The sequence below is a fragment of the Olea europaea genome, chromosome 12, assembly GCF_002742605.1.
Source record: "Olea europaea var. sylvestris chromosome 12, O_europaea_v1, whole genome shotgun sequence".
Classification (NCBI taxonomy): Eukaryota; Viridiplantae; Streptophyta; class Magnoliopsida; order Lamiales; family Oleaceae; genus Olea; species Olea europaea.
The window spans coordinates 27422394-27433505 of record NC_036248.1 but is presented as its reverse complement, the minus strand read 5'-3'; the positions used below and the strand labels follow the sequence as shown (position 1 = coordinate 27433505).

Genomic DNA, 11112 nt, shown 5'->3' with positions numbered 1-11112 from the left:
GCTTAAACAGCTCTGAGCGATTTTGAAAAATTCTTTTTCAGGCAAAGGTACAAAACACTTGCTTCTCGCTGTCTTGAACTTTTGGAGAAAACTTTCTGCCCATTCGTTTGGCATTTGACGTAGATTCGCCAAATCAACCAAAGTGACTTCAGACTCAATTTTATAAAACTGAGTGTAAAATAACTGTTCCAATTGTTGCCATGTTTGAACAGAGTTCGCTGGCAAGTTGATGAACCAGGAGAAAGCTACTCCTGTTAACGAACTAGGGAAAAACCGCATTTTATGGTAATCGGTTACATCACCACTTTGCAATGTGAATCGCCCTATGTGTTCTAGAGTAGACACCTCTCCTAAACCGGTAAACAGTGAGAATTCTAGCACTTTGTACCCTCTAGGTCATGGATATGCTTGGTCTACCCAATCAGGATATGACTTTGTGTACGTCGGCCTAATGACGGGACGCATCCCAAAAGCCATCTGATCCTGTACGATTTCCATAATCTGATTCCTCAACATGACGTTGGGATCATATGGAATTCCTACAGGCTGATTAACCGATTGATTTGCATGAGACCTGATGTTTGGTCCTTGATTGGCAACAAAATTACCATAATTAGGGCCATTACCATTAGCCTGAACATCTATTCCCTCATTAACACGTGGTGTGTGCTGTCCATTGTTTAGGACATTATCTCTTATGCTTTGATTACCCCCCAAGTTAGGCGTACCACTACCATTGTTCTGATTTGGCACTGCAGTACCCCCTTGGTTTGAAGTAGAGGGACCAGAAAGTGGTTCTACCCCTTGATTCGGATTTAGGACTGAGGGATTATGTCCCACCATTGTCCTAGTTTGAAAGTGATTTGCAAGAGGTATAACCGGTTGATATATTTGGCCTACTAACTTATTCATTGTTTCGTTCAAAATACTTAGTTGTTTGGCCATATTGTCATAGTGTGTATTCCCATTTTGGGTAAATCTTTCCATATTATGAATACTTCGAAGATTTACCTGTTCAACAACGTCTTGTGTGAGTTCTCCAAGTAATGCACGCATGGTTCGAGGACTCAACTCTGTCATTGGTTCGTAACGACTGTTACTACTCTGATTCTGTCCATCTGTTCGTGGAGAGGCATGCTGCTCCTCATATCGCTCGATCACCGACTGGATTCCTCCCTGACTTGCTCCCTCCTTGTCGGATCTCTGAGGCATATTGTTTCACCTTTTGTACTTTCAACACCAAACACCACTGTCCCACTGGACGTGCCAAATATTTTTGCACGGGTTAGTCTCTAACAATTAAAAAGGATCAGACGATTGTGTAAGGGACAAATCTCTTGAGACAAAGTCCTAAAAATGGGTGTTCTTTTATTGGCGATGACTTTACAATTGGAAATTAAAAACAATGTGCCTCCAAAGGGCGCAAGCACACGAGTTACTGAAAAAAGTGTTTAAGTCTAAACTAAGGAAATTAAAATTACATGTTCTCTGTTCGAGAGTTTTTGATTCGATCCCTTTTGCTCTATGTTTTTTCTCCCTTTTATACTTCATGGACGATCTCTTTGTGATCAACCGCCTAAAAACTGCTTGATCGTACTATAACTGCCCACTTTCCTCGTAATGGCCAACTTGTCATGAAAACTGTCTTTTTTTAACTGCTGCCATTACTCTTCGTCGTTCAACCGCTTTCGATTGAATTCCTTGAATCGTGGAACGTGATAGGGCTGCTTTAATAACTGCTTTGATAACTGTACTTCTTGATAAGCACAACGCTTTATGTTTGTTAAGACCTTGGGCGGCTTGAAGGTTTGGGCGAGAATAGAGTAACAGCTCTGGGCGACTGTATGGCACTCCATTCGCTCAGATTCTGGGCGACTTGCAAATTTGGGCGATGGCGTTACCGCGTTCTTGGGCCTCCCTATTTGGACCTTTATCTTGATTTGTTTGATTGGGTTTCGTTCTTTGGGCTATCTGATTTGGGGATCCTCCAATTGGATTTCACTCCTTGGACCGTTCGATTTGGACTGAATTTTTATGTGTCAACAGATATGGTTAGAATTGAAATTTCTCAGAATAATCTGTGGTTAGCAAATTAAAATGTGAGAGATTGGTCAAATTTTTGATGGTGTATGTGCTGCGTGTAGCAGATAGGTCCTCATTGGATAAGGTTTCACGTCGTAGGCTGTCGAGTTCAGCAGCCATAGAAAAAATTGACAGCTGACACGTGTTGGCTCGGAAGTATTCTCTTTGTTGAAAAAAAAATTAAATGTTCACATTATGAAACACATCACATTTTTTATTATCTACATCAAATTTTATTTGCAGTAAAGGTCTTTGCGTTTTCAAATGTTATTGTACTTTTGTCCTTATTAAGAAATACGGAAGGTAAATAAGCTTTTCTTTAACATTCTTAATGATTTTCATGATTAGAGACAAAGAAGTTTGAGAAATAAGTGAGAAATTGATTAAAATATGGTGTAGGTGATAAAAAAAAAAAAATTATATTTCACTAATGATATTTTTGGCCCCTATTTTTTTAAAATAAAAATGGGTGGAATAGTGTTTTTTTGATAAATGAATGATTGAAAAAGAAGGGAAAATTTTCGATTTATGTGTAATATTATTTTAAATGTTGAAAATAGAAGAGAGAAAAATGAAATGTAATGAATTTCATGGGGCAATAAAAATGTGTGGTTGATTTCATTTCGAGCCCTAAGATTAAATTTAATAATGTAATCAATATTAATTAATATACATTTTATCCAATTTAATATACATTTAAAATCAATTATTGAGTTTAAGCAATTATTTATTTGTCTCCGGTTCACAATTATCCATTTACCTAAAAATCACACACACACACACACTCTCTCTCTCTCTCTCTCTCACGGAAAAATTAGTCTCTCTCCTACACCACCATAACTGCCCGTACCGATTCTCACTCATCTTTCTCTCTCTATAACTATATGTATGCCATAAGCTTACGCCCCAGGAAGAATTCTCCTATATAAGATTATTCCGGCAACATTCGAACTCGCTGGTGAGCATCTGACGTGAAAATGATTGTCTTCTCCGGTAAGAACAATTAATAAATGTTAGACCCTTTTATTAAAATTCACCTTCGATCCAAAACATGGTTCCACAAACGCAAAAAGACATCCATCGATCCGTTTACCTATGCGTGTAAATTCCGATTTCAATTTTGTACTTATAACTATTGGAAGTAAAATCGTACAGGAAATCCATTGTTATTGTACAAGGTGTTGTCAAGTTAGGGTTTTACGTTTTGATCCCAATTTTACTGTACAGATAGATAGGAAACCTATGTATATATGTTTAGATGAAGTAGAGTTTGCTGTAACCGGAAATCGAAGGATTTAAACCTGTTAAAATTGTTGAAAGTGGCGAAGATGAATTTGGGTACATCAGAGGAAGAATCAACGGCTGAAGAAATTGACGTTCCGGAGGATATAGACTGGCAAATGCTTGATAAATCCAAGTTTTTCGTTCTCGGTGCCGCCTTATTTTCAGGTGTATCCGCCTCTTTATACCCGGCGGTGGTGCTAAAAACCCGGCAACAGGTGGCACAGTCCCAAGTTTCTTGCATTAAAACAGCAGTCTGGATCTTGAAACATGAAGGTTTTCGCGGATTGTATAGAGGATTTGGGACTTCATTGACAGGCACAATCCCAGCCAGAGCATTATATATGGCTGCACTCGAGGTTACCAAGAGTAATGTGGGGACGGCGGCCACTAGGTGCGGAATTCCAGAGCCTTCTGCGGCTGCAATTGCAAATGCTGCCGCTGGTTTGAGCGCTGCAATGGCAGCCCAAATGGTTTGGACTCCGGTTGATGTAATTAGCCAGCGGCTTATGGTACAAGGTGGTGATAATCAGAAGATTTCGAATGCATTTTCATCTAAATATTTAAACGGGATTGATGCATTCAAGAAAATTCTAAATACAGAAGGGATAAGAGGGCTATATAGAGGATTTGGGGTATCAATTTTGACTTATGCGCCATCAAATGCAGTGTGGTGGGCATCCTATTCTGTAACTCAGAGGCTTGTTTGGAGTGGTATGGGGTGTTTTCTTTGCCAGAAAGATGACGTAAGGGAAGAAAACGGGGTCAATGTGGAGAAAAATGCATTGAGGCCTAATGCAAAAACTGTGATGGCAGTGCAGGGAGCAAGTGCAGCTATGGCTGGTGGGGTTTCGGCTTTGATAACAATGCCTCTGGATACTATCAAGACAAGATTACAGGTTTTGGATGGGGATGAGAATGGGCGGAAGGGGGCGAGTTTTGGGCAAACTATGAGGAATTTGGTGAAGGAAGGTGGGTGGATGGCTTGTTATAGAGGTTTAGGACCAAGGTGGGCTTCAATGTCCATGTCTGCAACTACGATGATCACTACATATGAGTTCTTGAAAAGGCTTTCTGCGAAGAATCGAGAGGTTTTGTCATCTTGAATCCTCTTGTATGGCATATCTCGCAAGTAGATTGGATAGTACTCAACAATATTTATAAAGAAAAATAAGTGGAAAACATGTCGAATGTACTGTCCAATTCTGTTCATGCCAGAATGCGCTGGTAAAATCATAGGCAGTGGAGGAAACAAGTTTTTATTTCTTGTTTTTCCTTCAATCTTGTTCAGAGTTGTATGAAGTTTCTCTCTCAACATGTAATAAATGCTTTTCTTGATTGTCCAAGTTAGATAGTTATCTCAAGCGCGGTCGTTAATGCAGAAGTGATTTCAAATTGTGTTCCATATATGATACGTGAACTTCTCTCCGGCCCTATCTCTCTCAACATGTAATAAATGCTTTTCTTGATTGTCCAAGTTAGATAGTTATCTCAAGCGCGGTCGTTAATGCAGAAGTGATTTCAAATTGTGTTCCATATATGATACGTGAACTTCTCTCCGGCCCTATTAATTTTTCTACTTGTTAACACTGAAGCCATCTGTTGAGTATGTTCAGTAAAGTAGCGAATGTGTTGGTGAAAAAGGATTTAGCGAGTCGAGAAAGATCGCTTTGTTTGTTTGTCTAAATATGGTATTCAAAAAATTGTTGTGTAATATGTACATAATTGTTTGCATGTATGGTGAGATACGAATTTCTTCTTCAAAAAAGATTAAAAAAAAAAAAAAAAAAAATCTCTATTCTACATCTTATTTGTATGTAAACCACTATATTATTCATCCAAAAACATGAACATGTTTCGAGTAAAAAACAATTGAGTGGTATTACGTACCTACTTGGAATTATAATGTCTGGCTTGCTTTATTTGACGATTGGTGGGGGGTGTTAATACTTATCATCCAACTTGCGTAATGGATTTGAGGCTGGAGTGTCTTTTAAGATTTATATATTAATGGGGATTAATTAGTTTATCCCGTTTGTCTCAATGATCAACCCTTTCCATCTGAATTGGGTCAACAATTTGTATCATATGGACAAATTATTGTATTCTTAGATCCTGGAGCAATTTAAAATTCCTCCGTTGGTAAGATCGAATTGAGGAGATAACTTTACCTGCATCTGAATTGTTCTCAAGACTTAGTTGAGATCTTCAAACAGGAGACAAATAAGTTAAAATATGGGTTTTGCTTCTTGTACAACGGGGCGAGAGAGCCACGATTATTTATTGGGCATGCCCCCCCTACAAAAAGCAACACACTTAAAATATTAATCAATATACTTTTTCTATTATTTCTTTCTGCCATATCCTTAATAGCTACTATTGAATGCTCCCTATTTATTCATCATAAGAACCTTGCGAGCCTCATAAACAACATTCCAAACGAAAACGAACTACTAGTTTTGATAATCCGAAACAGCTGAAATTCCTACTAAATGAAAGAAAACATAATAGTTCCAAGTGAAACGGGGCTTTACTTGCGCCAACTAGAATGAAATAATACTATACTGAAGTAACATTAACATTCCCCGATGAGGAACATGAATTCACAGTTAATGCTAAAGGTAAATAAACACTTCAAAACAAGCGCGGCCTGATCAACGACAGCAGTTAGCAGAGTTTGAGGAGTACCCGAGCTTAGATTCATATTCTAAATCAGGGTCGAGCTCTCTTGTTGGTGCAAGATGGGCACTTGTAATGCTTGATATGTTCAGCCCTAGCAGGGGTAATCTTCACGCACTTGCCATGGAACCACTTCTCACATATGTCACAGCAGATCCAAAATTCATCTGATGCATAATTTTCTCCACAGGCGCCACATAGTGTTTCGCCATGTTCTTCAACTTCTTCCTCATCAAACCCTTCATCTTCGTCCTTCGGCTGTGACTTTGGATATTTTTCCTGAGATTCCAATCCCTGCTGCTCGTCGTAAAATAATGCCGAGTGATGTTATCATTAACATGGGAGTAACAGATAGGGGAGAATAGAGCATGTTTGAGGAAGCTTTTAAAAATGTAAAAATTACTCTTATAAAACTTTGTTAATGCAGATGACATTGAAAGTATGAATTTATGTTCGTCACTTTCTAGGTCGGGTGAATTCAATAATAGACGCCTATTGGCAAAAGGTGAGGATGACATCAAGTCATCATGTCCCTTATGCAATTAAAACCCATTTATATCATAGTATTAGACATACAAGAGACTGATATATGAAAGGTGAAAATCACCTATCCTGGCGATTGACGTATTGCACGCGAAATACACTTACAGGCTTGGAGTTTGACTTTGATTTGTTGCTACTGTGGTTTGAGACTGAAGACTTCTCTTTCTGTTGTTTCTTAGCAGCACCAGTCACAACTTCAAATACTGTAGGAAGTTCATTGATCATGTTGAAAAGCCGTTTCCTGGTAAACAAAATTTCAAATTTGATTTAAGGAGAAAAAATGAACTTCGATAAGAATTAAATCATAACAAGGAAGATGCTTAAACAGAATGTAGAAGGGATTAAATCATTTGCAACGTGAATGCTTTGACGATTGTGTTGCTTTTTCACAGCAAGTCTATAACGCGCAGAAAGAAATTATTCATCCCCCAACACTTCTTCTTTCAACACTAGAAACGATTTCTATCCACACTATTATCTTTGGTATAACAAATGGAAACATTTTGAACTTCAAGAGCCAACACGTAATGAACAAAGAGAATCTAGCAGTGCGTTAAGAAGTTCCGATTATGAGTATGTTTGGCCAAGTATAAAACAAATAGCTTTACCTTGCTCTCAAAACCAGTAACTCAATTATTTACAATTCTTACAAATAACAAAATTGTTTATTTTAAATCTTAATTACATATAAGTGAACTTATTAAGCTTAGCCAAACATGTTCGAAACAAAGACGGCATTCGATATCTACCTGTCAGCTTTATCAAAACCAAATCTGGATCCAAAATAGAAGGCAACAGAAAGCAACCAGGCATCACTGTGGACAGCAACCAGAGATAACCAATCCTTCTCTTGCATCCCATCTCTAGCAAAATTGATCCCTAGTGCAGGCTCGGGGAGTTCTGGAGGTACTTCTTCAGCAGGTAAATTGACCTCCCACTGCTCATTAGGAAGTCCATACAAGCACAAATTCTCCTTCTCTGTAAAGCACAACAAGCATAGATCCATACTAGCTGTATATAAAAATAATAACTAGCATGGGGGAAAGAAAGAAAAAATGACTGTCTTTGCAAAACATAAGATAGTTCCAAAGTGGAAAGGACTAAAACATAATTCACCAGCACTTGTGAGACAGTGAGAGGAACAAATGAATTCCCCAGTAAAATCACCATGCATGTATTCGTTGGCAAATGAGAATACCATAGAACTTGCAACATGTTAACAGATATTCGTTGAACACAAACAATGGAAAAATATCTTATAGGAATCTAATTATGTGAAAGATACAACAGATAATGGCAAATGATTAAACTGAGAATGGAAATTCAAACTTATTATAAAACATTAACATAATTTTTCAATTAGGAACTTATTTTGCTTGGGACATGATAGTCTAATTTTAACCTTCCGACTCATTTTAATGATTTTTCACCAAAAGAATATATTGTATTTTCCAGTGGCATGGGAGATAAAAGGAAAGAATACTATATACGCTTAAAAATGGAAATATATCCATTTGATAAAAAAGTTTGCCAGAATTTATCTGAAAACCCTAAAAACCAATGCTTCATGTAGAGAAATGCATATCTCAGAGATTCAGACCCCATAGAATATGAATGAACAAGATTGAAGATGAATGCACATGAACCCAAAAAGGAATGTATTGGTTTGAGATGAAGGGATTAATGTAGGATCCATTTCTGACATGTATTAAATGTACATCCATGAGTTGTGCACACCAATTATAGCACACAATCAGGCTGTCTAAAGCTGTCAACAAATGGATGAATGAATTTTAACATGACGTGCATGCTGTCATGCACGTGTTTGCCGCGTGGCAGAAGGGGATTAAAATTAAGCAGCGTTAATCATCCCCAGACAAAAACTCCAATCATTGTTGCCAGCATCTTATTTATATTGTCACTATTCCCAAAAGACAAGATTGAAAGCTTTGATCATGTTATGCTATAATCAATAAACAAAAAGAATGTCTCAGTGACAGGAATTTTTAGACGAAGATGAACACATAATTTAAACCAGTTGGCATATTTAAAATCATTAAAAAATTAAATAAAAAAAAGGGCATATTAGATGTTATAGACAAATGATATAACAAAAGTCGTCAATAATTATCAGTGCAGACATGCCAGCAATTTCATCTAACTCGACAGAGGTCGATTTGTACTATGACAATTAATAGCCACAAGTCTGTACCATTTTAAAGCAAGACTCTGTGAATAGGGTTCTGGGTATGATAATACATGGGATGAGTACCTAATCTGGCAAATCTCCTTTTCTCATGGACGTTATAACAATCCTAAACCATGAGTGTACACATAAATGCAAATCCAAAGCGGAATGCATTGCACGCAACAGTTTTACTCAGAACTCATCAAAGCCACAGAAAATTCAAATCAAAGATAGAAACCATACACAATCAATTGCCAGACAAAGGTTTAGACCAATCGCAATTCATCACCATCTTGCAATTAATTAGTAAAGATCATAATAGTAGCTTCCTATTTCAGTAAACTAAGCTTCCCATAAAATCACTTCTTGACGCATATTTAAGGAACCATATTGCCAGGATGCATATTTAGCACCAACCATAACTCACATTTATTAGAACCAAAAACTTCCAAAAAATTATTAGAAGTTGTAGAACAAAGATGAAACTGAAAAAAAACTATAATTGCAGTCAACGTGAGCAATTTCGACAGTTCGAATAAAGCGTCCAAAACCAACACAGGTTCGCCGCATGTATAAATGGAGTGCCAAGTGCAATAGCCCTTAGATTACCTAACTAATATGTTACATCACATCCAACACATATTATATTCCACAAGCCTAAAATAAAAATTTTAAAAATAATAAATTATTATTTCCATTTCATCAAAGAAATGAGAAATGAGATCAAGACAAAAACTATGAAGATCATAAAATCTATAACTTTAATGCACACCCAATAGTCATTTTGCTGGAAAAAATGGAATACAATTAAAAAACTTAAGCTACATTCAATAAAATTTACCATTTTATAGAGATAACTTGCAAGAAAACATATAATAAGCACTGAAATAGTGCGTCATAAAATATACAGAAACATACAATTAAAGAATTCGAACAGTAAAACAGAAAAAGAATAACTTAGAAAAACCCTAACCAGGATCGCACTGCTGATAAAAGTCTTCAACATCTGCAACAGAAAAAAAAAAAAAAAAGGGAAAAAAAAGACAAAAAAATTCCTCAAAAAAAAAAAAAAAAAAAAAAAAAGGCAACGACAGAAAAAAAAAAAAAAAAAAACTGAAACGTTAAAAAGAAAAAGTAAAAACCTGTGGTTAGGGCTTTAATAAGGCCATTACGACGACCCTTGAAATCTCCAAAAACTTCTTCAACGGTACGAGGATTATACTGTCCTCCCTCCATTTTTAAAATTCACCTTCAAAAATAGAATAATTGGAAAAAACAAACGAAAAAGGCACAAATTAAACTTAAAATAGAAGACGAAGAGAAGGATAACGATAGTTTTAACAGGTGGAATTGTGGCGTTGGGTAGCGAGGGAGAACTTGAAAAAGAATTATAGACGGTGAGGGGATGGGCGGATTTGAATCGTAGATGCTGGGACGGGTTTAACTGGATTTGAGAGTTGGGTCATGAGTCCGATAACCCACCTAGCAAGTTGCAAATATGTAGGGTGTATATATGTGTCTAATTACTTATAGAAAAATGAATAAAATTTACTGTAGTTGTAATAATTTTCTGGACTTCTACTGTAACTAAACAGTGATTTCACTGTAGATATCAATCATATCTATTTTTTCTTACTCAAAAGGACGGTGAAGCCATTTTCCCATGCAAATCCAGACACAAGCTTTCTTCTTCATTATCATCATTCTCTTCTTTCACTTTTTCTTCAATTCTTCTCTCTTTTTTTTGTGATTAATCTTTTTGCGCAAAATTCTCTTGAATAGAGAGGTAAATTCTGGCATGCCGTTTTTCTCAAATTATGATTTTGTTTATTCAAGATTCTACGTGCAAAATTTTTTATTTCGAGTGAATAGAGAGGTAGATCCTCGATTTTATCTGATAATTATAAGTTTGTTTATTTGATTTACAATTTTGGAATTTTGTGTGAATAGAGGTATATTCTTAGTTTAATGTAAATTAAAATGCTTATTAGCTTGTTAATTCATTTATATCTCTTGTCTATCTCATGCATTAGCAATCTTGACAGAAATCGTGAAAATATGGCTTATTGTAGCAATCTTGGTGCAGAGTCCCCGTACAGACTGTGAGGGGACTTTTTGGGTTTTAACACTGAAAAATTTTGAAGGCATGGACTTATCTTATCTTGATCCCTAAATTTATGTGTTAGATATTTGAGTTTTCATCATTTCATTAATTTTGGGTGTATGGATTTTCTTTGTTGATGATTGTTTCGATGATGTCGTGAATAGACTTTTGATATGTGCTGCAGAAAAGAAGTTTTGAATTTTATTTTTTTTAGAGTCAACGAGGGAAAAAATCT

At 36.3% G+C, this 11112-nt stretch overlaps 2 protein-coding genes across 7 annotated transcripts; one reads left to right on the top strand and one right to left on the bottom strand.

Moving 5' to 3' along the window:
• Positions 1-2833: 2833 nt before the first annotated feature.
• On the top strand, positions 2834-4766 carry LOC111406252 (solute carrier family 25 member 44-like). The gene has a single exon (XM_023035562.1). It carries the CDS (start codon positions 3411-3413, stop codon positions 4467-4469), a length of 1059 nt encoding a protein of 352 aa, XP_022891330.1. The 5' UTR covers positions 2834-3410; the 3' UTR covers positions 4470-4766.
• Positions 4767-5756: 990 nt separating this feature from the next.
• LOC111406251 (PHD finger protein ALFIN-LIKE 4-like) lies at positions 5757-10273 on the bottom strand. 6 transcript variants are annotated; one of them, XM_023035560.1, is made up of 5 exons: positions 9916-10273; positions 9747-9779; positions 7335-7563; positions 6691-6826; positions 5757-6336 (listed from the first exon to the last, which is right to left on the bottom strand). In XM_023035560.1, the coding sequence occupies exons 1-5, from the start codon at positions 10007-10009 to the stop codon at positions 6076-6078; spliced, it is 753 nt and encodes a 250-aa protein (XP_022891328.1). In that variant the 5' UTR covers positions 10010-10273; the 3' UTR covers positions 5757-6075. The 6 variants fall into 6 exon arrangements, with proteins under 6 accessions (XP_022891328.1, XP_022891329.1, XP_022891327.1 ...); XM_023035561.1 differs by having other exon boundaries at positions 5757-6321; XM_023035559.1 differs by having other exon boundaries at positions 5757-6339; positions 9916-10272.
• Positions 10274-11112: the final 839 nt, after the last annotated feature.